This window comes from Canis lupus, chromosome X (genome assembly GCF_003254725.2).
Source record: "Canis lupus dingo isolate Sandy chromosome X, ASM325472v2, whole genome shotgun sequence".
Lineage (NCBI taxonomy): Eukaryota > Metazoa > Chordata > Mammalia > Carnivora > Canidae > Canis > Canis lupus.
In genome coordinates, this window is record NC_064281.1 from 17,360,262 (window position 1) to 17,387,235 (window position 26,974).

General features: G+C 35.7%; 1 protein-coding gene and 1 long non-coding RNA gene across 9 annotated transcripts in view; one reads left to right on the forward strand and one right to left on the reverse strand.

The window, feature by feature from the left end:
- Positions 1-26,974, forward strand: part of CNKSR2 (connector enhancer of kinase suppressor of Ras 2) — a 277,577-nt gene that overhangs the window by 211,915 nt on the left and 38,688 nt on the right. For all 5 annotated transcript variants that reach the window (XM_025438375.3, XM_025438372.3, XM_025438399.3 and 2 more), the window contains 7 exons: positions 2,187-2,235; positions 2,657-2,829; positions 5,632-5,705; positions 5,999-6,070; positions 12,922-12,989; positions 19,485-19,585; positions 21,979-22,525. In XM_025438375.3, the coding sequence (XP_025294160.1) occupies positions 2,187-2,235; positions 2,657-2,829; positions 5,632-5,705; positions 5,999-6,070; positions 12,922-12,989; positions 19,485-19,585; positions 21,979-22,525 (1,084 nt within the window). The remainder of the gene's footprint in view (positions 1-2,186; positions 2,236-2,656; positions 2,830-5,631; positions 5,706-5,998; positions 6,071-12,921; positions 12,990-19,484; positions 19,586-21,978; positions 22,526-26,974) is intronic.
- Positions 1-26,974, reverse strand: part of LOC112654108 (uncharacterized) — a 127,701-nt gene that overhangs the window by 64,308 nt on the left and 36,419 nt on the right. For all 4 annotated transcript variants that reach the window (XR_007409360.1, XR_007409359.1, XR_003132748.3 and 1 more), the window contains 3 exons: positions 9,274-9,410; positions 2,641-2,727; positions 2,080-2,204 (listed from right to left, as the gene is read on the reverse strand). This is a non-coding gene — a long non-coding RNA (uncharacterized LOC112654108). The remainder of the gene's footprint in view (positions 1-2,079; positions 2,205-2,640; positions 2,728-9,273; positions 9,411-26,974) is intronic.

Below are 26,974 nucleotides of genomic sequence, written 5' to 3' on the forward strand. Positions count from 1 at the left end.
CATTGTAACATTGTTCAAGGCTCAACTGTAGTTCAATTCCTTTTTTTTATTTTAGAAAATGTCATGTCACTCAGAAAAATAAACTCTCTTTTAAGATAATTTCATTGTAATATTTACAAAAGACATCTATGGCTTTGCTGCTTTGAATGTTGGATAAATCTGTATTGTGTGCCTTGGAGTTCTTGGGTTTCAACAATAAGTACACTGATTATACTCTGCAATCACAGTCAGTATGAAAATATATCTATGCATATATCTTTTCTATGAAAAGATAATCTTATTAAAAGAAAGCCTGGAGAACATAAAATATTTTTTGTGTAGATTTTAAAGTAGACCTCCAGGATCTCAGGAATAGCATACAAAAAGTATAGGAGGTACCTTATATAACTCAATTCTTTTGAGCTGTCTGTAATACGTGTAGTTCCCTAAAAACAAACCACACCCATCTTTGTCATTTTTAAGAATAATGAACTGTAAGATTACAATGAGTACTTGAGGAAACACAAAAGGAAAAAAATCATTTTACAGACAAACACTTTAGGGAAAATAACTATATATAAATTACCTAAAAAAAAAAATAAAAAAATAAATTACCTATACTTGAGCACAGCCTGAGTTACTATTTGAGCTCTTTTTTTGAAACAAAGCACACTCAAGACAATCAACACAGCATAACGGATTTTATCTTTTGTTTTCTCTCCAAAATTGATTATGGATTTCTGTAGCCATGTATCCTGCAAAATTTTGTAAACACACACACCTCATACAGACATGTTTCTATTGCTTTGAGGACAATTATTTCTTAGTTATACTGTACATGAGCAAATTATCGGATCCTTGTCTTTAGGCCTGGTATCCATCCATAATACCATATTCATGAGAATTAAGTGAACCATACACAAAATAAGAAAATTGCTATATTAGTAGAATGTTATTTTATGAACAAAGATACCAAATAAGAAAGTATGTCACAGAATACAAATGTATTTATTGTATGAAACCAAGACCAGCGAATTTTACGTAAACAAAATCCAATTACTCCTTACAGGCATACCTTTGTAAGGAAAAAGAAGATCCTGATACCTAAAATTCATTTTGAAGGAGTATATGTGAATGAAATTGCACATGCTATCTCTGTACCCCGTTATCTAGCTAATCATGTGAACATAATTAACCTCATTATACCACTGAATGACAATGTAGCTTAGTAGACTGACTGACTGGAACCAGTGATTTGTAGTCATTGAAAGCTAGACCAGTTGTGGATTTTTCCCTTACGAAAAAAAGCTAGACCAGTTGTGGATTTTTCCCTTAAGACATTAAGCCTTTCTGATACTTAGTATAGAGCAGACAGATAGACAGGTTTAGCTAGACCAGTATGATAGAGAGAGCATGGCTCAGTGTAATGATTATAATGATGTCTCCTGAAAACTGAGTGAGAAAGAAAAAGGCACAAAAGGGTGGTAAGGTCGACAAATTGGATGCTTCCTTGGAGATTTTCTAAAAATGACTAGGTTGAAGCTATTGGGCTACATAAAATGTCAGTAATAGAGGCAGTGGTTGAAGTGTACTTAAGATAACAAACCTGGTCATGGGAATAGGGAGCTGAGGAGAAGAGAAGTAAAGATCATTGGAGATGATGAACTGAAGAGCCAAGGTACTGACATCACTTATATGAAGATAACTTCCCAGTACTAGTGACAGAAATAGGCATGACAAGAAAATATTCATCCAAGTGCTGTTGGCTTATGGAAAGGGAATGAACTTCAAAGTAACAAGTGAGAGTCCTATTTGACTTTGTGAGAATCAAATGACCTATTGCCTGGGAAAGCAATATATATGAGCAATATATATATGTAAAAGCCCTGAGTTTCACCAATATATATATGTAAAAGCCCTGAGTTTCACCAATATATATATGTAAAAGCCCTGAGTTTCACCACTGCCCTGATTTCTCTGACTACAAAAGAAAGACAATGATAATATCCTCTCCTGCTTTGTGGGAGATTAGAAAGTTAAGTGACATGATATATATGAATTTGTTTTGAGTCTTTGGAAAAAGAAGATGCTTTCTCTGACCTGGGTTCCGAGTCATTGTTCAGTTCTTGAGAGTTCTGTGCAGCATGCTGGCACTGTGGATGGCACCCTGAGTATCAAATAATAACCTTCCCTTTCTTTGATTTCAGACATTTCAGCAGTCCTCACTGCAACATAAATCAAAGAAGAAAAACAAAGGTAAGAAAAGGAAAGGAAATGAAATATATAGCTGCTTAGTTTGCACTGTGATAATCATCAGCATCTTTAACCCATCCTCCTTGCCTGAACCCACTGTGGTTTGGAAGAACACAGTCCCCTAGCAAGAGCTACCAAGACCAGCTTCTCTTTCAGGTCAATTGTGATGAAGGGGTTCCTTTTACAATAAATAGTCTCAACTGGTTTTGAGACTGGGATTACACATTTCTGATTACATTGCATGTCACTTAGATGGGAGGAAAGCTATCAAAGATTTCCATAGTTTTCTATTCTGAGATGATATAAAAATAAGAATTTTTAAGGTTGTTAAGCCCCAGACTTATCTTTATGAGCTATAGATTAATCTTCTACCTTCACACTTGTGTAAAATTTAAAGAGCATTTTTACCTACTATGATCTTTAGGTCCTATAGCTGGCAAGAGCAAAAGACGGATTTCTTGCAAAGATCTTGGCCGGGGTGACTGTGAAGGTTGGCTTTGGAAAAAGAAAGATGCAAAGAGTTATTTTTCACAGAAATGGAAGAAATATTGGTTTGTCCTAAAGGATGCATCCCTGTATTGGTATATTAATGAGGAGGTAAGACAAAGCAGGTTTTATTTTCTCATTCATTTTCTGTCTTTAACCCAAAGAATCACCATTTGGGGACTTCTATTTTAAAACTATATAACCACCTTAATGTTAATTCAAGAGAGTTCCGCTAGTTATTTTTTAATCTGCCTTTATTAAAATGACTACATTTGGGGGGTTGGGGAAGATAGTTGTCTAAATTATTTGAATATGGCAACATATCTGAAACACAGATAAAATTTTGTGTATCTAATTCAACATGTCAAACTAATTCCAGCAATAGCTTAACTAGGATTATATATGGAATTTGAAGTAGACTTTCAAATGTCTCACTTTTGCATAAAGTTTAAATTTTTTCTGTTTGTTTTTTTTTTGAGGGGGGAAGTTCTTTAATAATTTAAGTAAATTAAGAGCACATGAATTTATTAGTTTTTCCTAAAGAATACATGAACTAGAAGACTAGTTTTAAAAATCTGCAAATATCCATTTCATTTGGCCCATTTGAGGGATGGGGAGAGGGAAGTATATATAATATATTTAAGTTGTTCTTAGCATTTCCTGTTTCATTTGCAGTAAACACATCTTTATCCAGAGTAGTTATATCATGACCTACCACCTATCACAACAGATACACAAGAGTATACCTTACTCGTTGTTTGACTCTGCATTTATTTTTATTCTTTTGCCATAGACATCTTTCAGTTCACCTTATTAAGAGTTTTTTAACAATAATTTCTATTGTTCATTTGTTTTCTCAAAAAATGTACATGGTTTAATATGGTGTGCTGGCCACATAGTCTTATAGGAATACTATTATGTTAAGACATGCATCAATTTGCATTTGAAGATTAATTTTTGAAGTATAATTTAACATAATTATACTTATGATTATAACATAAAGTGTCTAGAGGAGTTATGTTTATCATGTTTAAGAGAATAGACTTAACCCACCTGGGTTACTATGCATTACTTTCCTCCTCTGCAAAAAGGGGAAGTAATAATAGTGCCTAGCTCACTGAGTTATCATATGGATGAAATCAATCGGTTCATGTAAAGCCCACTTAGAATAATGCCTAGCATACACTCAGTACTCAATACACATACGCTGTTAGTAATATTTTTCAAATTGATTTATTCATTTGTAAAATCTTAAAGTAAGGTTTTGCTATTTAAAATAAATGCCTACATTATATAGAAGGATTTAGTTATTTTCTGCACTTTTGATATTATTTGTTCCAATTACACAATTACCTAAAAAGTCTTCTATTTCACTAAGTGTATCTTATTTTAGATATAAAAAACAATTTTACTAATATTTTCATTTAACATCAAATACTTTTTATATGCCAATCAAACAGTATCAAAATATAGTCTTTGTTTCTCTTTAAGTTCACTTGCAGATTTGTCTGCTGTATGCTATATTATATTCTTTCAAAGTGTAAGTGATAAAAAACTGAGGCCCTTTTTTATTGAACAGTAGCTATGTTTCAGAGTTGTTACTATGTTAGCCTTCTGAGAAGTGAATGAATAATTCCATAGTATACATTATAAGAAGAACATAGTGTGATTTTTTTTTAGGAGAAATGTAAAAATCCCTCATCACATTACAGGAAGATCATATCTACTCCAAAAATATTTTTAATTGTTCAAAATTTAGAATTTTTAAATTAAAGATATCCAGGTTGATATGACAGACATTGAAGTTGAAAAAGAGATTTGAAACTATTGTGTTTACCCCAAGATTGGAAGAAAAAAATACTCAAATACTGGAAAATATTGAAAAAGTTATAATACTCTCTTTTTTTGTAACACACATTTCAGTCACTATCCGTAATACCATATTTTTATTAAGTTTTACATTTTACATACACAATGAAAGAATTGAGAATCTGTATTTTTTTCTTTAAGATAGCAGATGGGGGTGTAATCTCACTTGAACTTGATATGTAAGGAGGCATGAACTGATATAGCACAGATCAAAGTTTGGGGGAGTAAAAGTCTGGGACCTTGGATGAAAGGGTCAACAACAATGACTTAGCCAAAGGTAGTCTTAGCCTAGTTGAAATAAGTTGTATCTAACATAAGATTTTGGATAATTCTCCTATCTTGTTTTTCCATGCCACATTAGAGTAGGAGGATTTTATGGATTTCATTCAATTGTCCAAGTAGAAGATGACCATGTATATAAATAGCATGCATACCAAGTTAGATGTTTGAAGATCACATTAACTTATTTCATTTATAAAATCTTTAATACACAGCATATTTAATTCAGGTTTGATTAAAAAAACTTTCTGGAGGTGGAAAAGGAATTGAATTAGTAAACTTCAATATATGTCACATCTGAACATTAAAAATTACAGAAAATTATGAATGGTGAACATGGACTGAAGTTATTTTATATGTTATAAAAGTATATATACATTCTGGTGAGAAAACTACTTATGAAACGTTTCACTTTGACAATTTAAAGAATTTTCTATCTACATTCTAATATAAGAAAGACTTTTCAAAATTTCTGTCTATCTTAATTTGTAGTATTTCAAATGTTCAAAATATATCTTCAGTTTAATGGAATATAACAAGTTAGAGTTAAACTCTAATCTCTAAAATGTCAAATTTAAGAAAATTTTTTGCATGTTTTTTTTATTGGAGTTCGATTTGCCAACATATAGTATAACACCCAATGCTAAATTTAAGAAATTGAATGAACAAACTTATTAGTATAGATTTTTAAAGACATGATTATATTATATTATCTGCTTCAACCCTTTGTATATAATACCCTAAATAAAAGTGTTGCTTCTTTAGGATGAAAAAGCAGAAGGATTCATCAGTCTGCCTGAATTTAAAATTGATAGAGCCAGTGAATGCCGCAAGAAATAGTAAGTTGGTTTTATTTGGGGAGAGGGAGAGAAAGGAAGGTTTTGTTTTTTTTTTTTTAATTTCTAGCTTTTAAATTAGAGGTTGCTTGTCTAATGCTTTCAAATTGAGGTAATAAGAAAGCAGTTTTGTGGGCAGAAAATTGAATTTTTTACTGATTTCTGTCATCATGGCAGAAGCATTATATATGTGAACTCAGGTTAGATGCTGAGGTAATTTTACCCATAAAAATTATTTGGTTCTAACTTATTTCCCAATTTGAAATAAAGTAAGTGTACTTTGTTTCCTTTTGCAGTGCATTCAAAGCCTGTCATCCTAAAATCAAAAGCTTTTATTTTGCTGCTGAGCATCTTGATGATATGAACAGGTAAAGTGTTACTTAAATTTCAAAGCACTTAGAAAGTCAGTTAGGCTTAGAATTCTAAGTTTTCCACATTAATGTTAGAGAATAATGTCACTGTGATTGATCACTTTAAAATAAAATGGACTCAGGCATAGCTGCATCTAGCCATACCTAATTTCAGAGAACATCATTTTAAAAGTCAGAATAAACTTGTTGACTGTTTATCAGGTTTACAAAAAAATGTGACTGAATCCATATATAGACCTAAAAAATTTACTGTAAAAAAGGTTTTTAAAGACCATTTGAAGATTCTGTCTTCAAATTTATTCCCAGGTGGGGACAGGGAGATAATCACCCAAAAATCTGACTTTTCCAAATGCTAAGTATTTATGACACAACATTCATCTCAAAATTCAGTCCTAAGCAAAGTTAATATTTCTATCACCTTTCTTCTATCACTGGACAAAGCTATTCAGCCGAATGCTTTAATGGCTACATGATTATTTGGGGCTTTGAGGGTGGAAATATACATATATTATATATATGTATATATATAATATGTATTTCTCTATCATCTACAACATTCTGCTCCAGGTTTCCACTTTAGCTTTTCCTTTTACTCCTTCTCTCATGTCTAGATCTATAGAAATTGGATTTGAGATTCAGATTTTTCCTTCTTACAAGTCTTCAGCAGGCGGTGCATATGACATATATAAGTTGCCAACAGTTAGGGAGAGGCAGCATAGCACAGTGATTAAAAGCATAGACTTTGGAGCCAGACTGTCCAAATGCCAGCTCTCGCACTTACTAGCTGTGTGACCTTGGCTATAGAACTGGACCTCTTGGGCAGCCCGGGTGGCTCAGCACTTTAGCACTGCCTTTAGCCCAGGGCATGATCCTGGAGACCAGGGATCGAGTCCCACATCAGGCTACCTGCATGGAGCCTGCTTCTCCCTCTGCCTGTGTCTCTGCCTCTGTGTGTGTGTGTGTCTCTCATGAATAAATAAATAAAATCTTTTAAAAAATTAAAAAAAGAACCAGACCTCTTTATGCCAGGTATTGACCCCTTTAAAAAATGGACATAATAACCATCTCCACCCAAAGGACTTTTGTGAGGAGCAAATGAGCACACATAAAGGGCTTAGAACAGTCTGTGCTCAATTGTAAGTGCTATTTAAGTGTTTGCTGGTAATATATATTCCTTTTATATACTTTGGACTCTTATTCCATTTACCTTTCTTTGTGTGTTTCCAAAAAATTAGCATCCACGTATTTTTTCAAAAATTTATTTATTTGAAAGAAAGAGAGTGCAGGGGGGGTAGGGGGCAGAGGGAGAGAGAAAAAAAAATCTTAGGTAGATTCCACACTGAGTGTGTCACAGAGCCTGATGCAGAGGCTCAATCTCACAAGCCTGAGATCATGACCTGAACTGAAAGCAAAAGTCAGACACTTAACTGACTGTACCATACCACCCAGGTGCCTCAGTATCCAGATATTTTTAAGCACAAGATTGTGCAACTTTACAAATGTGCTTGAGCATACTAAATGAACATTTGATGTGCTTTTATAAACGATCTTGGGTTTTTTTGACACTTGGGAGTAAAAGCATGGTTTGTCCAAAGCAAGGATATGAATACACAGAAATGGCAAACAGATGTAGAGAACACTTGATAAACTATTTTATTATTAATAAGGGGACTGAGTCTTTCTTGTACTTCCCATAATCTTCTTTTGATTTATGTTCCCATTCTTGAAATTTCACACTAGGCAATTAGAAATTGGAGAGCCTTTTCTCCTTAATGTGTTCTCAAAATGAAAATGTTTATTCACATGCTTATGAGGTGAGAGAGAGGTTGTGATGCTCTATTTTGTGTTTTAATAATTTTATAATTCTACTGTTCTAGTTACTCACTATTTTATCACATGTTGAGCTCAGTGCCCTTGGGATGAATATGAAGGGTTTACATCATGACCAAACTGAATAAGTGGTAAAAAGAGTATTATTCTGTCTTACAAGATGGATAAAATCACCTCTAAGAATTAGCATAACTTAATTATTCATGAAACATGCTAATCAGGGTCTCTTTAAGGCATAGAAAATGCCTTTTCATGAGCTATAAAACCGTTCCTTGTCTCCACTCCCTGCCCTGTATTAGCAATAACTTCAAAAGTGTGTCATGATACTCTTCTTCCCTAATACTCCTATAGAAGTATCCGGTTCAGGATATCATGGAAGAAACTAAGCCAAACCCATGTGTTTCATTTTGTTGTTTTTTCTAAGCAGTGAGTCAAAGGGAAAAAATGGATCTGATCAAATATGTCATCTCTACATGATACATTTAAGAGTGCTGTTTTATGTGAGCCTTGCTAGGTACACTATAACCTTCAAAATTACATTGTCTTGAAATAGTAAATCTTTTTGAAAATTTAAGTATAATGAACTTTTGTTTTAATTTTTCTTTTTTTATAATCATATTCCCAATGTCTACTTTCAATAGGCAAATTATTTGTTAATAGAAAGGAGGAATGTCATTGCTAGAAATAAACAGAGGATTACTGGTGGGAGAGATGCCGTCCAACAATTTTGTTCATTAGCCTGATTGTTACATAATCTCGGCATTGGTTCATTCTATAGATAATCCTTTAAAGAAATGTACCTAAGTCTTCAAGAGATTTTATAATACTATAATTATGCTAATTATTATATAAATATAAGCTTTATCTGGTTATTTCTTCATCTCTAAAGCACTATCATATGTATATTTAAAATATAGTTTGAGTTTTGACAGAACCTAGTAATTGGAATGAAAAAAGTACTCCTTAAATTTAATTTTTTTTAAGATTTTTTTTATTTACTTGAAAGAGAGAGAGCACAAGCAAGGGAAAGGGCAGATGGAGAATGAGAAGCAGACTCCCTGCTAAGCAGGGAGCCTGACACGGGGCTCTATCTCAGGACCCTAGGATCACAACTTTAGCCAAAGGCAGATAGATTCTTAACCAACTGAGGCACCCAGGTGTCCCTTAAATTTAATTTTTATGTAAAAAATCTGTGTGTGTATACATACATTACCCAAATTTATTTATTTATATATATATATATATATATATATATACCCAAATACATATATATCCAAATTTATTTATATATATACCCAAATATATATATATAAAATACACACACACACACACACACACACACACACACACTTGGAATATTAAGATCTCACCTTCTATTTTTTGAACAGCTATAAGTTTGTGAGGTAATTTGCAAAAACACTTTTGAGGCCCCCACTACCATCCATCTGTTTCCTCCTCAGAAATGAGCACTGAAACATGAAAAAAATTTTGCCAGTCTTTGTGAAATCTGTGGGAAGAAAATAAAATATCATGTTTCTCAAGTATTCTGAGACTTATTTACTGAATTCATTTGGCCTATATATTCCTTACCATGTCAGTATGCATGTCCTTATAATTGTGAGGATTCACCCATTTCTATTTGGCAATTACTTTTTGTACATTTCTCCCGTAGTTCTTACTCATTTTTTCCTCTCCTTACATTATTCTCTGTTAATTGTTGACAAGTTCATGGGAAAGTTCACTTTAGGCTCATACCTATATTGTCTTGTTTTATAACATTAGTGATATAGTAAGGTGCTGGATGTAGATCTAATATTAAAGCATTTCCTCATCATTAAATTCAATGCTTGTATCCCTAACCAGCTTTTCTTAAAATAGCCTCCCCCATCCCTAGCCCCTTTGACTTTCTAATTTTTTACCTAGCTGTTTTTGTAAATGGCACTTGATAGTAACTTTACATATGTTTATTTGTATCTCTTTTAATTGTCTATTGCCTTCTCTAAGATGTAGCTCTGTGGAGGCAGGTACTTTGTTTCTCTGAATTCTTGGTGCTTGGAACAAGACCTAACAGACATGGTTCTCATTAAATATTTCTTGACTCAGTTAATGCATATATATAGGTAAGCCCCTTTTAGCTGAGGCCATAAGGACAAGTTTATCCAAGACAGCACAAACAGTTGTATGGTGTTCAGCCTTTTGTGCCTATACACACTGGCCTGAGTTTAGCCACATGCTTTCTGAAGAGTTTTTATCATGAACAGAATTTTTCTTCCTAAAAGTAGTTGAATTTTTCAATTGTCTTATGACATTTAGCAATTCTGGAACTCACTAAAGGCAGAAATTATGTCTTATTCATTTTTGTGCCCCCAAAACATAGCTCATTGTTCAGCATGTAGCAGGCACTTAGTAAATTTGTTGAACTGAAAAATCAAGGAAGCCTCTTTTTAGTTTCTTGATTCATCTCATAAAGACCTCATTGTTCTTTAAACTTCTGACAAAATGAAATTTCAGTGGTGGTTTTTAAAATAGTCAATAGGAGGTACTGGATTAAAATCCAGTAATATATGTTCCTCTAATGCTCTTATCATAATTTTCACCCAAAAAGCACCAGACAAATCTTTCTCAAAAGTGCTAAGAGTTATCTTGTAGTGCAAATTCAACCTCTTTCTCACCACGAATGACCTATAGGCTAAATTTCAATTTTGACCTTTTACTAGTGATTAGAGTCATTTTTAAAAGATTATTCATCACGAAGTTGACTTCTTAACTTATCATTTGTGATTTTCTGGAGTATATGAGTGTACTCTATGCTACTGAATTAATTTGATCAATCTTCATTTTATTCCCTTTCTATTCCAGTCCTTTCTTCATTTTCCAAAAATACTTGAGGTGATAATTACATTGTAGGTTTTATCAAAATAAAGTTGAGCTTTAGGTGACTTATTCTTAAAATTAAAGTTTAAATTTCCATGGATGTGATTTTGTTAAAGAGAGACACAACTTTCCTCCCCTTTCAAGATATTCTGTCTGCTGCACAGTGAATACCACTGGGCATAAATGCTGAAATATACAACTCACTTCAAAGGACATCATCTTCCATTTGGCACAGGAGATAAACTCTTGGGAGAAAAAGTTCTCAAACACAATTTTTTCTTAAAAATACATCTTTTTAAAGATTTTATTTATTTGAGAGAGAGAACGAGCATTGGGGAGGGGAAGAGGAGGAGCAGACTCACCACTGAGCAGAGACCCCAATGTGGGGCTCAATCCCAGAACCTTGGGGTCATAACCTGAGCCGAAGGCATACGGTTAATCAACTGAGCCACCCAGGCACCCCTTAAAATGTATCTTAATCAGATTATTCCATACTTTAATGATGTTAACTATACTATTCATTCCAAACTTAAGGTAGTTCGGAAGAGGGGTTCTTCCTTAATTTCTGATTTGGGAAAATATATGGATCATAGCTCAGAATGGACCAATGGAAATTTGTCAGGTTAATTTAAAGATTTTATGATTTAATAATCAGATGCAGTGTGAACAGCTGGAATAATGAACACAGGGAGAGACCTGGTGGGACAAAAGAAAAAAGATGGAGATTGAAATAATGCAGGCCCCTCCCCTGGCAATAGTAGTGCTACTGAGAGAGGAAAGAACTAAGATTTATTATTAAGTTACTATTGTTTGTGGAAATAGATTTTCAGGATGTATACAGAGGTTAAAATTATGTTTGCTCATTTTGTCTTTGGAAAACCTAATTCCTTCGTATTTAGAGACGAATTTCCAAAGTACTCCTAAGATATGTTTCCCCCCAGATCATTAAACTTAAATGACCTTCATCACAACTAATATTTAATAGTAAAATTCATTTTGACAGGCAAAGTCCATAACTTTTTCCCTCATCAGTACATATTGTATGATATTAAATACCTATAAAAGAGCATTTGTTAAAAAAAAAAGCATTTGTTCTGAAGACACAGTCAGCAGCAATATTTGGAGTGCTTCTAAATTTGGAGCAACAGAATTAATAGGGCTCTGATCATCTTAAAACCCTCTATATTACAGATATTAACAGGTTTGCCTAAGACTTTTCTATCGAAATAGCATCTTTAATGTGGGAGCAATTTATACTACAGCAAATTATAGCTCTTTGAAGACTCGATGTGTCAAGAGAAACAAAGACATCTTTTATGTAAAATTATCTCATATATTCTTAAAATAAATATTTTAAAATAAATATCTTAAAATAAATATTTTTATTTTATTAATATTTTATTAAATTTTGTACTTTAGGGGTGCCTGGGTGGCTCAGTCAGTTAAGCATCTGACTCTTGATTTCAGCTCAGGTCACAATCTCAGGGTGAGATTGAGCTCTGCCTCAGGCTCCATGCTGGACATTGGCTTCTGGCTTCTGCTTAAGATTCTCTTTCCCTCCACCGCTCCCCCCTCCCTCTCTAAAAAAATAATAATGTTTTTTTATTTTAATTCCTGTATAGTTAACATACTGTGTTACTAGTTTCAGGTGTACAATATAGTGATTCAGCAATTCTGTACATTGCTCAGTGCGCATCAGGACAAGAGCCCTCCTTAATCCCTATCACCTATTTCCCCCATCCCCTGAACTCCTCCCCACTGGTAGCCAACAGTGTGTTCTCTAGAGTTAAGAGTCTGTTCCCTGGTTTGTCTCTGTCTTTCTTGCCCTTCACTAATTTATTTTGTTTCTTAAATTCCACATATGAGTGAAATGATACAGTATCTGTCTTTCTCTGACTGATTTATTTCATCCATTTAACAAAATACACTCTAGCTCCATCCATGTAATTGCAAATGGCAAGGTTTTTTTTTCTTTTTTCTTTTTCTTTTTTTGCAAATGGCAAGATTTCTTTCTTTCCTTATGCTAAGTAAGATTCCATTGTATATATACTACATCTTCTTTATTCTTAAAATAAATATTTTTAAGAAGTAAAATATAAGAAATTAAGTTGTGACGTTACTGATTTTAATATTTGTTTTTTCAGATGGCTTAACAGAATCAATATGCTGACTGCAGGATATGCAGAAAGAGAGAGGATTAAGCAAGAACAAGGTAAAGGAATTTTTTTTTTACAGTCTGTGGGGTTTTTGTTTTGTTTTCTTTTGCTGTTATCCTAAACAGTGATTCACTACTATCATTTGAATGAAAATGCATACCTCAGGCTGTGGTTATTTCTCTTCTGGGCACTTTGAATCCAAACCATAGCATCTTATAAGTAAAATTTAGTAAACTCAACAGATGGGGAATAAACTCAGAAAGTTTTAGAGTACCTAATGTGGAGTTTGTTGCTGTTTCTCTCAATGTATTTCCCATGGAGGAAAAAAATCTTAAAAAGTCTATAATTGGTCGTAAATACTGACCAAAGTTCAAGTCCTTATTGGTGAGTTGTTTTCTTTTTCTGTTTAGCAGTTTCATAGACATTTAAGTGGACTTTTATGCAAAGAGCTCAGATGGATGACCCCTTCTTCCATAAATTATCTCAATTGATTATGTTCTTCAGTTCTGTTAATCTGTAACTCTCTGATCTTATGGAATTTTTTTAAGATTTTATTTATTTATTCATGAGAGAGAGAGAGGCAGAGACACAGGCAGAGGGAGAAGCAGACTCCATGCAGGGAGTCTGACGTGGGACTCGATCCTGGGACCCAGATCATGCCCTGGGCCGAAGGGGGTGCTAAACCACTAAGCCACCTGGGCTGCCCTGATCTTATGGAACTTGCCTCTAAAGTCATTCAGATTTACAAAACACAATGTCGTTATGCAGAATTAAAATTCTAATGAAAGCTGTAGTCACCATTCCAAAGTTGCTTTACATTTACTTTTTTTGTTTTGTTTTTTTATTTATTTATTATTTTTTTCTTAAGTACTATGTGCCTTTTTTTTGTATATTTTTTATTGGAGTTCAGTTTGCCAACCTATAGTATAACACCCAGTGCTCATCCCATAAAGTGCCCCCCTCAGTGCCCATCACCCAGTCACCCCATCCCCCTGCCCACCTCCCCTTCCACTACCCCTTGTTCATTTCCTAGAGTTAGGAGTCTCTCATGTTCTGTCACCCTCTCTGATATTTCCCACTCATTTTCTCTCCTTTCACCTTTAATCCCTTTCACTATTTTTTATATTCCCCAAATGAATGGTTTTTATTTAAATTTAATTTGCCAATATACAGTATAACACCCATTTTTTTGCATTTCAAAAAATATTCTTCCTTTGATTTTTTTTAACCATTTAAAAATGTAAACACCATTCTTGATCCACAGGCCATATAAAAACAGAGTACACATACATTTCCAAAAAGTGTTTATTGTGCATCCCTTGGAAGCATCAATAGGTTTTGGAAATCTTTTGAGACTTCCTCAAGTCAGAGGAATTCCACAGACTGATATACATGCAAACATATTTCTAGTTGTGTTTCCAGTGGGCATGGCCTGTTTGTTTATGTGGAGATTCTAAAAACCTTCTGTTTCCTCTCAGAGGAAAACCTCAGCCAAAACTTTTCTAAACATCTAAAAGCTAAAGGTTAGAGAGATCTAAAGAAGATAACCAGATCCCAAAACCAATCTGTTGGCAAATGTTTAATGCAGGGATTGGGAAACTTTCTGTGAAGAGCCAAGTAGTTAATATTTGAGGCTTTGCAAGCCCATGAGATTTCTGTCTAAACTGCTCAAAGTCTGCCATTACAGTACGAAAGCAGCTGTACATACATGAGGGATGTGGCTGGGCTCTAATAAAGCTTTGTTTATGGACATTGAGATTAAATTTCAGATCATTTTTTGCATTTCAAAAAATATTCTTCCTTTGATTTTTTTTAACCATTTAAAAATGTAAACACCATTCTTGATCCACAGGCCATATAAAAACAGACAGAGAGCCTCATTTAGCCTGCAGGCCTTATTTACCAACCCCTGGTTTAGAGCCTCTGGGTGAGGGAATGACGATGGGTAGAATACTGAGGAGTAAGGAGTCAGGGCAGGAAGATTTCAAAGAAAGCAAAACATGGTTCCTGCCAATAGGAATATATCATTTTGTTGAGGATCTCAAAGTCACACACTTGAAATTGCTTAAGAAAAAATAAAGAAAAACAAAAAAAAAATAAACAGCAACATAAAGTCAATGAGTACTAATGATTGTACAACTGCAACTGACTTTAAAAATGTGCTAAGTGGATACAAACTTTAAAAAAAAAAGTCTGGTAAGGAGACTGGCTGATTAATGAGGAAATATCTTACTGGAGGAAATGATTGTGAGCCTGATGTAAAGTCAGCAGCAGAGGAGAAGAGAAAATGTTTCATTCAATATGAAGCTTTTCTATGTAATGCCTTCAACTAGCACTCTGATTAAATTAGGGTGAAATAGGCACCCATCCTTCCTGAAATTACACTGAATTCTAGTAGAAAAGGTACTTTTAATATAATACAGAAAATGAAATGTAAGAAAGTACAAATCAAGTTCTGTAGAAATTAGACTGGAGAGATTGCTTCCAGGAGGGGAATAGGGAAAGGCTTTATGTCGATACCATTATTTGATCTCATTCTCACAGGATGAGAAGGCAGTAAAGTAAAGGAAGTAACAAAATAAAACATTCCTGAGAGTGGAAGCAGCATGGATACCTCCACAAATAACATGGAAGCAATCTCCCATCAAATCAGTGTGCAAAGGCAAATCCCAGCCAGAACTATGAAGTGTCAGGCCAGTTGATAAGCCACATTTCTTCATTGTTAAAAGTTTGTTTAAGGAATAAAACTTTCATGCTTCAACTTAATTTATAGGCCTACAATTGTGTTAATAGCACTAAAAAAAAACCTAGCCTTTCTTTTCAGATTTTTTTAAAGGCAGAAGACGGTTCTTTATAGGCGCATACAGATTTGTTTCTGATTTTAAGATACAAGAATTAAAAGTGAGCAATGTACTGATAGGAAAATGAATCTTTGAAAAAAAGTTAATTTACATGAATGAGGAATCTTGGATTTCCAGGCTTAACCCTTGTATTTCATCACTTTGAAGCTTAACATGGTCTTGATTTTAGTGAATTTTCTTTGTATTTGGTATAATATAGCCTAATTTCATTAAGGATTAAAGAACTGGTAAGTTATATTGCACATGCAGGTTCCAATAAGTATTCAGTCTATGGATTCATGCCACCTGATCATGTGAGTATATATTTTAGTGCCTTCTGGAGTGGTAGACACTCATTGGCAGAAAAGCTAATAGTTAATAATTCACATCCCTCTTGCTAGCACAACGCAACCAGAATCTCTGAAATAATTTGCATTTTCACATAGAATATGTATTCCTTAGGCATTCTGACATAGGTCAGAAACATGAAACTTCCTACCTTCTGCATAATTAGGTCTCATGGTATTCTATATAGAAAACAACTGGATGCATGTGTCTACTTCACACTTCTGTAGAGTTATTTGACATCTCCTGAGTACCGTTCTCAGTACTGAAGTTTAAACTTCATACAAAATATAGCTCCTCGAGGGTTGGGAATCTTTCACAAACATGCAAAGGAGGAACTGCCAAACACTGTTTTTATTTAAGTACCCAGTGCAGCTTGGAAGTGACTCTTGCATTGATTTAAATAAAAGTTTAGTGAATTGCTGTCTTTAGCTACAGAAGTATAAAGGATGTGGGCTTCTCTTTCATTATTTGTTGTTGTACTTAGAGAAAACAGGGTTACACTAAATTATGCCAAGATCACAATTTGGCTAGTTGTCTGCTAATCATTTTTCTATATTTTTCCACCTTCAAGTCAAACATTCATGACACATTATTTTCTGTCATACATAAGGACTTTCTAAAGATTTAATGACATAAAAATGAATGAAATATATTGTATTTTTTGGTAGTTCTAGATAAAAAAGTCATTTTTTCCAATTATCTTTTTTATATCAACCTGAGAAGTAACGTGAAAATCTTCCTGTTCTATAGACAGCACTGTTTATTCATGATTAGTTACTTATAAAATTGAGTAGCATGCAAGAGACATTAAAAGCTCCATTTATTTTGTGCTAAATAGAAAACTAAGAAAAATAAATTAATTTGCTCTTAGAATGCAAATCAAACTGGTTTCAGCCTTTGAGCAAACAGGTGCCTGTACTTTTCCACACAAACCCCAAGTAAACCATGACTGAATTTTCTGTGGAGTTGCCTCTCCGGCATTGGTCTCTCAGAGACACACAATGTACTGTGAGAAATAAAGTTAATTTACATAGTGGGAATTCAGTCTTTTCTTTGGCAACCCAAGAAAACGATTGATGGTACTTTTTAGTAAACCAAGAATTACATGGAATAGTGGACTATAATTCTTCCTAATTCAGCTGAGGAGGAAAAGTAAATAGAGACTTTCCCACATCTGTCACTTGTAATGGTAGCTATAGAGATCTTGATAAAATGGTGATCATCTCCTTCTCAACATGCTAATAAGGACCACTTGAGGTTCTAATTCCTTGAGATCCCCCAATGTATCAGTGCAAAGGTCAAGAAGAAACTCAACACAGGTGCCACAGTTTCAGGAAATAGTGGGAAGGGCAAGAGCAAAGTAATCTTGGCCAAACCATTGCTTGGGGGTGTGATGTGGGGAGTGCTTAATCTCTTCACCTCCAGGAATGACTTCCCTGTAGTATTTCAAGCTCCCACAAAACTACCTAACCCAGGTCCCAGAGCTTCAGAATTCACTTTTCATTGCTGAAACTTGTTGTAAGAAGAAAAAAAAAACTAATGTCCAAGGAGTTAAACACAAGGCACTTACCTCCTGTGTGACTGCCCTACTGCCCTAGCATGCTACCTATAAATCCTCCCAAGATCAGGGGTCCTAATAATTTTTTGAGTGCTATCAAGGTGCAAAGCACTTGAACATATGTTACCTTATTTAATACCCACACACACATACACACAACTCTGAAAGGCAGTTATCATTAGCCCCCTTTTCCAGATGTTGAAACAGACTCAGATTTAGTAACCATTATAAGAACACAGAGATGGTAAGTGGTACAGCCAAGAATTGAACCCACATCTGCCCAACTATATAGTTCATGCTTTCCCCACCATTTTTGGGTACCTCTCTGGGCAACTACATCAATTCATATTTGAGGGGAAACTCACTACACCAGTTGTCACCAGCATGGTCCACTGTAAATACCAGACACAAATTTAGATTAACTAGTTTCTGCTTATCTTTTAGTCAGAGGGAATAATTAAAATAGGAATAGCATTTTCAAAGTTTTTATATTTTGATATCTGAACATAATAATCTTCATTGCTAAATAATTGCTCTTCAGGATAGCCAGAGTTAATAGAGGAGCCGGGGGCAGGGAGACTTAAAGAATCATGAATATAAGTCAAATTAAATTCTCCCATTATGTCATACAAAAAAGCCCTAGTCCTCCAAGGTTTAGAGCAAGATGATTTCTTAGTTCAAATCCCAGCACTACAACTTCCTATTCAAATATAGTAAGTATTCAATAAATGTTAGCTATACTTATTAATAAGCACCATGAGAAAAAATATATATAAATATTACAATGTAGGAATTCCTGGGTGGAGAGAAGTTCCTGCAAAAATAGGTGCCATGATTTTTCACCTAAATCGGAATATCACTTAAGCCTTATGATGGTTCTTTTGTGATTTGGATTTTCATAATAAGGAACATTTGCTCTAATACTTTTTCTCTTATCATCTGAAATGCATATGGGTAGTACTTGTAGGTTTTTCCTTGTAAATTTTATAAAGAATTACCCCAGGGTTAAGAGTGGTTGAGATGTTAGTGAAACACATTCTGATTCTTGGCCTTTATGCTCTATTTTACTTACTCAACTGATTTATCTCTCAGAGTTTTTTCCCTTCCCTCTTGCCTGAGGTCTGCCAAATCTAGCGGCTTACATTTTCTACCCTTTTAAGTAGTTCTGGAAGTTTGGAACTTACGGCCCACATCAGCAAATTTGCCCTTTTGCATTTGGCAAGAATCAGGGTTTGCCATGTGTTTCCAAGTAGAGGTGGGAGTATGGTGTTATAGAGATTCATGTCAGCATGACTCTGGAAACAGCGATTGTTAGATAACCGGTGAACTAAAGCCAGAAAAGAGAATTGAGAACGTTATTTTTGGAGCTGTTTATATCTGTAGAGATCTACAGCAGTATATATATTGCTTTTCTTTGAGTGTTCATCTTTAGGGTGAAATGATACACCTTTGAGAGGCATCATGTGATATCATTCATTAATTGAAGATTCGGGATAATTTGGCCTGGAATCTAAAGCACCCTAAACCTGATTTGCCTTATGCAGTGTCTTTTTCGTACCTCCTTAAAATTATAGCTATGTATAACTGCTTGCTTTAAAGGCTGGAATGAGGTGATTGTATTCTTCCTTCTTCCTCAAAATCCAGCTGAAAATAAAAGTCGGTGGGCCTGGAGTAGGAGGTGCTGGGGAGCAGGATGTAGGGGTGCAATTTAAATTTCCTTATGTTAGTTGGTAGTATCTGTTCCTGAAAATATGACTAGAAACATTTAATAGAATGTTGTTGTATCCTTGTGTGTGAATTTACAGATTACTGGAGTGAGAGTGACAAGGAAGAAGCAGATACTCCATCAACACCCAAACAGGACAGCCCTCCACCCCCCTACGATACATACCCACGGCCTCCCTCTGTAAGTTGACCACAGGCATGGAAATAATTTGATATCAAAATCTTTGACCTGAAGCATCCCTTTGTATGTTAAAAATAATTATATAGTGAATTGCATGTCAGACCTCAGGATTCCTAAGAGGAAAGAAAATAGAGAATGTAAAAGCAATAAGGAGGAAAATTTTTAAGTATGCAAAGACTGTTGAATCAGGAGAAACAGTCACCACAGAGTCCAGATATAATTAGTATTGGCCCATGTTTATTTTTTTAAAAAATCCTATTTGTGTCAGAGTAGCTTTCATGGAAATATCAGCAACAAAAAAAGATTTCTTATAAAAAGATGTATAAATGGACCTTATGTATTTCCACACTAATAAAGTCCATTCCTGTGGCCTTCAGAAACAACTCCTAAAATTTGATACTATATCTGTATTGGACATGTTTTAACATACAGCTTTGTACACAGTCATGGGATCTGGTTTAATGTCTGTGTATATATGGTACTCCAGACTTCTTTAACCTGTGTAAATTAGTCTGTGTGTAGATTGTACTTTAATCTTTTAACGGGATAAACACCTGTCCTGGTTTTCTTGGGACTATCCTACTTTATGCCCATTTCCCATCAGAATTATTAAGAACATCTCAGTAGTGTCCCAGTTTCCACAATGCATTGCCTGCCTGGTTATGGCATCATAAGAGTCACTTCTGCCTATCTTGGGACTGAGTCTTCCATGTAGGAGATGGAAGCTGAATTTAGGTGACAACAGCAGCCAACCTAATTCCAACTCCATATTACTCTAGAGGATTTTAAATAAGAAAGGCGCTACACAAGATGTTGGTATAATTTGAGGCCACTTCTCAACCTTGGCTGTGCAAAAGCATCATCTCTGGAACATTTTTAAAATGCAGGTGCTCAAATCCTACGCAGACATTAAATCAGAATATCTGGAACTACAAACAGCTCACTGGACTAGACTGTGGACCTTTTGAGCACAGGGACACTGTTGGATTGATCTGCATATCCCCATGGCCTTGCACAGCACTGGCACTTATTTATTAAATGCCTAATAAATATTTCTGAAGTAAATGAATGGGTGCTTTTGGCCGACAACTAAAAGGGAAGCCACAGTTTTAATAACAACGTTTGATAGCAATGTCTCTTACCGAAGAATGGTTCCTAAATGTGTGTGTGTTTCTTTAATAAATGCTGCAGTTTACTGAGTGCAGCAGAATGCAAGGATGAGCAAGAGAAATGAAATCATGAAGTCAGTGACAAGACATAGCTCATACCATATTTTCTCTTTTTCCCTAAAACACCAGGGCCTGAATAATTCCTTGAAAATATTTCTAAAAGAGGAAGTAAAGGAAGCTGCTGCTTCAGGGAACAGTTCTTTAATCATAGCAACTTGGGGGTTGCTATGCAAGAAGGAAACCATTTACATGTTATTAACATGTGGGAAAATAAACTGCCCCCAGAAGATGACACTTAAGTTCCCTTCCTTTACCCAGAGGGGCAGCATGTGCTTTCGCTTCAGCCAGGCTTGTCCTGGCCACAGCCTCAGCCCCATTTGCCATGATCACATTTGACACATCTGGCTCCTCTTGCCAGAAAGGAGGCGGGGCTGATCTTGTCAGCCCCCAGAGCTAGAGTAAGCCTCGTCCCCAGTAGGGGTGCCTGCAAGACTTTCACAGCATTCACTTGATGCCAGTCCTTTTTCTTGGTTGTGCTTTGTGCTATATACTCCCAAGCTTTAAATTCCAAGAATAAAAATATCCCATTTTTCTTTTGTGTTTATGTGCCCCGAGGTGCCCATGCTCAAGGCAAATGCTGATCCCCATCAGGATATAATCTCATCCTGCCTCTATAGTTTTAACTCTCCACAAAGTGCCACAAATTGACAAGACCCTACAAAAGCTTTTCCTTGGGGCCCATGGGAGCAGACATTCTCCTGCAAGGAAGAGGAAGGATTCTGTCTGATTATAGGCATCCTGTTTTCACACCCAAAGGCCTCTCCTCACCCTCATCCCCAAACCCCACACAATCAGGAAATACAGATTTGGCAACAATTGTCCGGGGTTTCAAATTTATAGAGATTTTTAAAACTCCAGATTTTCTTTCGTTGCTGAATATTTCTTACATAAGCACTCAGATTTTCTTATGCTTCATTGTTGTAGAATTTTGCTTTGCATATTAATAGGTCAGATTTTTCATGAGAGTCTGGTAGAGCTGCATTTCAACCCTCCTCATGTCAGTCCCTCAAAAGATCAGCTGAGGCCCAACTTTGAGATGTCCGTAAACTTGACTAGTCATTCACTTGACTGGTAAATGTTAGCTGGTGGAAATCTAACATGTGCCTTGCTGACAGAGGTAGCCTGTTACCTCTGTGGAGGCTGATCAGAGGCTCCTTTCCACAGATGAGTTGTGCCAGTCCTTACGTGGAAGCGAAACACAGCCGGCTCTCTTCCACAGAGACCTCTCAATCACAGTCCTCCCACGAGGAGTTTCGCCAGGAAGTGACCGGGAGCAGTGCGGTGTCCCCCATTCGCAAGACAGCCAGTCAGCGCCGCTCCTGGCAGGATTTAATCGAGACGCCCCTGACAAGCTCAGGATTACACTATCTTCAGACTCTGCCCCTGGAGGATTCTGTCTTCTCTGACTCCGCGGCCATCTCCCCGGAGCACAGGAGGCAGTCCACTCTTCCAACTCAGAAGTGCCACCTCCAGGATCACTATGGGCCGTACCCCTTAGCTGAGAGCGAGAGGATGCAAGTGTTAAATGGAAATGGGGGCAAGCCTCGAAGTTTTACTCTGCCTCGAGATAGTGGGTTCAACCACTGCTGTCTGAACGCGCCGGTTAGTGCCTGTGACCCACAGGATGACGTGCAGCCCACAGAGGTGGAGGAAGAGGAGGAGGAGGAGGAGGAGGAAGGGGAGGCAGCAGGGGAAAACATAGGAGACAAAAGTAAGTATGTTGGAGATGCTTAGCCTGTGTACACAGAGTCCTAACCTTTTCAAACTTCTTATTTTAAGAAAATATAATTTTGTTTCCCTTTTTTCTTAAAATAATGGTCTTGCTGCACAGGAAGTTAAGGTATCCCTTGCTGCTTTACTTTCAGACTTGTGTAACATGGGGGACAAAAAGTGAACAATGAACCCTATATCCCAGGACACCCAAAGCTAGAGCAAATGGTTTTCTCCAAGTACTCACTTGCCTCTTCAGGTTAATACTAGTCATTTCTTTTTCTTCCTCCCCTCATCCAAAAACTTCTCCCTTACATGCATCATCCCTTTGGTCCACAGTAATTGCCCCCTGAGTTTGGGTTAAGAAACTAAATACTTCAAGCAGGGTGTTAGGAGAAACTTGGTTGAATATAATAAGTGAACACACGCACGCATGCACATATGTGTGTGTGTATACATAAACATATTCTCTTCCCATCATTAAAAAATTTAAAGAAAAAATTCAGAAGAGATTTCCAAAAAGAAATTTCAAATGACTCTTCTGTCAACTCCAAATAGCTGAAATAACCAGTTTCCAAAAGCATTTATTTACTTTCAAGGTATGTATGTTGATTGCAAAAGTCAGTTTATGTGAATCAACCCTTAAGAGAGACAAAGTCAATTAAGTAATCTTCTGATTTGTTGGCATCAAGAATATGTTTACTGATTATCAAGTCCTTTATTCAACATGCCTTTCCAAGCATCTGTTTATAGTTAACATGCTACACCACTCCAGAAACCCAGGCTAGTTTCAGGGAAAGGCTAGAACTCAGTTATATTACTTAGAAAGAAAAATCTGAGTTTGGCTTTAAGTCCTAAATGTAAAATTATCCCCCGCAAAATAGTGTTAAAGTAGTAGTATAAAACTGTTTTGCATGTCTTTATTCAAAACAAATTTTGGGCCAGTTAGTGCAGATGTCCCAAGCCAGTGTTGATGAAACCACAGTTGCTGGTTTGGTCCCAGTAAGGCGTTAGAGTTCTCCTTTTAAAGGATACAGGCAGACTATATTCCTCAGCCCATTTTGTGAGTATACAAGACTTTGATTGTGGAATATAGAACTGTTAAGCTCTTCATCACAACTGGAAAAACAACTCAAAACTCACAAAGGACCAGCAGGTCAGGAGCCTCTTACCCATGTTAAACTTGGCTTATTTAAAATAAGGGTCATTTTGGAGATTATTAACAAAAAAAATACAGTAGACTTCCTTTTATGGTATGGATCTTCGTTGAATTATTCAATGGGAATTAAATCATATCTTCTACCATCAAAATATGAGTTGCTTGTAATAAAATTCATATGTTAAAGTAGTTTCCATGTGAAGTGTGTTTTAGCCATGATCTCTCTGAGGAGCATTAAAAAAGGTATACTATTGGTGCAGGAAAAGGTAATTACCATCTATTACCTGCTAAGGCCTCCCAGCATTCACATTCATCAGAGATTATGGAAGAGTCTGGTGGGAAAAATATCTAGGAGCCATGTTAGGCCTCTATAGGATTTCTGGAAAGCATGACAATACATTTTTACTGTTATGATGTTTACCAGAATTAGTACATTGTTTTTCTAAAATTTAACTAAAGAGGAGTTAGAAACTTCGTTTCAACTGTCATCCAGGTGCTGCACAACTGCTATAACTATGTGAGGTTTGTTCAGTATTATACAAACATATTGGGGAAAAATACTTTTATCTTTGCCATTTTAAAATAGATTGTGTTGACATTTGCACATCCCCCTGGAATAGAGAATTCTGTTCAGAAAACATCCTCACGGCTGCAGGTAGAAGTCACGGATGCTACCTTTTCACGTAAGCCAGTTACTTCCGGGTTCCTCCTGGCCATGTGTGAGGGAGTTCGGGAAAGGAGAAGGCGCGTCCCAGGTCCCAAAAGGAAAACCCGAGCCCAAAGAGCATCTGTAGTTAGATGGCTTTCGAATTTGTTCTTCCAGTGTCTTTTTTGCTGTTCTGTTGATTGGGTTTGTTTTTACCGTATAGATGCACTCCTGAGTTGGTGCAGTTTTCCTTCACATTCCCAAATGAGTCAAGAGGGCAGTTATTTGATACTTTCCATCTCTTTCAGTGGCTTTTTTTTTTTTTTTTGTAGAATAATTGGGTTAAGGCAGAACAACCTGAGGAAGTGTGTCCATAAATCTAGCATTGCATGTTTTGTCTAGGTTCAATATCATGGGACAATGGATGCTATTCAGCCAGTTCTACTTCACTAGAGGTGGCTATGCACTCTTTCAGGGCCCCATTTCTTTCTGGGTATTTCCCCCCAAATCTTGCCACTTGTTGATATGTCAGTGTTCTTTGCACCTTTCTCAGCAGAGCAGTGCATTTGATGGTTGCCTAGTAGAAGATGCTTTTTATTTAAAGGAATGTGTGTTTGCCTTCCTAATGATGGATTTACTGCATTGCTGTTTTTAGCATTGAGGAGTGTGCATTTTGATGAACACTTCATTTGAGGAACATCAGCTTTAAAATCAGTGTCTTCAAAAGAATCTTTAAGGCCTAGTTAAGGGGTGTCGTGTTCGTTACTGCCCTGGGTTGGCCATCAGGAGCAAGTATTCCAAGCTTCTTATTCAAGTTAAGCTACTGCGTGTTAGTTATATCAACAGAGCAAAAATTATACTCACGAAAGAAGCAGGGGCCATCCCATCAATCTCAGACTTATGACAGGCCCTCCAATAGGGAGCACTCACCATGTTGCCCACAGGTTGGCAGGCACTGTGTTTGTCACAGTCAAAGTACAGCGGTGGTATGTTACTAACTGTCCTGCTCGAGGCCAGCATTGGGTTTGACCTAGTAAGGTGAATTTGCACTAATCCAGTATAGATCTGCAGAGGAAATAAGTTACATGTCTCTGGCTCCAAATATTTGTTCTCAGTTTACCAAAAAATTTAAAATAGGAAGTATCAGGCAAGTAGGCAGGAGTAATGGAAGAAAATGTGAAAATATAACCTATCTTCTGCTTTGTAGATGAAGAGTTATGTCATCAGCCAAACTCCTCTCTTACCATTTATATTTACCTTAACTTTATATAATATGTTATATATCATATAGTGCTTACAAGTTTACAAAGCAATCTAAATAGCAAGCTGTATCTAAATCAGTGACTTAGATGTGTTTTTTTCAATTTCTCAGCTTATGAGGTGTAAATTTAGCCTTCTTTAGAACAGTCTTCAATCTGTGTTCTCATGGTTGGACTACATTTTTTCTTATTTTGAAATTCAATTATTTAACTGAATCATACTATGATTTTTCACAGGCTGAACTCATTTTGATGTAAAATGGATGGTATTAAAAGTACACAGATGAGACCTGTCTTGTTTTCCTTTGACTGAAAAGTCAGCTTGCATATTAATTATCCTGACCTACTTCACTGGCATTTGGGAAAAGACAAGTAATTTCCTATTATCCCAATTAGCAGTTCCAAAGCTTACTGAGATGTGGGCCTTATAATACCTCAGTTAAATTAAATTATAAATTATGTCAGCCTATGTAGCTTCCAAGGAATATAAATCATAAAAGTGTGGACAAAATATAAAGATATATACTTCATTCAGAAATCATCTGCCATAACACTAAAATACTGTTTTGTTTTGGTTAATGCAGTTTGAAGTCTACTTAGAATAGCTCTCTTTTCTTTGCCATACTAGGCAGTTTAGATAAGGTTTTTAAAAACTTTATCCTTTTAATTCTGCTGATTTCCCTCTTGGCAGTTATAAGGATACTCTTTACTAGCCATACATTCTTGGTGCCTCCAGGTACTCAGTGAAGTTATAATGTGCTCTTTTTCATTGTCTTAGAGATAACCTACCAGTATTCTCGCTTAATTTACACATTTATTAGCTTGGTCTTAGAAATCTAAAGCAAAACCTAGGGTCTGGTTTTTTGTGGGGGATTTTTGGGTTTTTGTTTTGTTTTGTTTTGTTTTTCAGAGGAGGGAGGGTGGATAAAATCTGTTACCTTATAGATAAAATGCACATCAGGTTATCCAGCCAAGATATTTACTGATGCTTTCAAAATGAGGTTTTCTGAGAAATGTATTTTAAAGTTATTTTTTAATCTAACCTCCTTTGCACAACATCGATATGTTAAAAGCTGTGTAAAATATGCAGCTCAATAGCCTAATATCTTAAATTATCTAGCAGAGAGAATAGATAATGACTAACAATATAGTGCAGAAGAAGATAGATTAATCCTCTTCAATCATTTTAAGGGTCCTAGAGTAATTTTCTGAAGAGCCTCTAAAAGCCATGAATTTTATTTTTAAGAACATCCAGGTACAAAGTATGTGGGCAAGGGGAAGATACTCCCAGAATATGAAATTGTGCAGGAGGGGAAATAAAGGATCAAGTTGAAAATAAAAGCACTGATGCACGTTTTACTGTTTTATTGATTGTTGAGATCACTT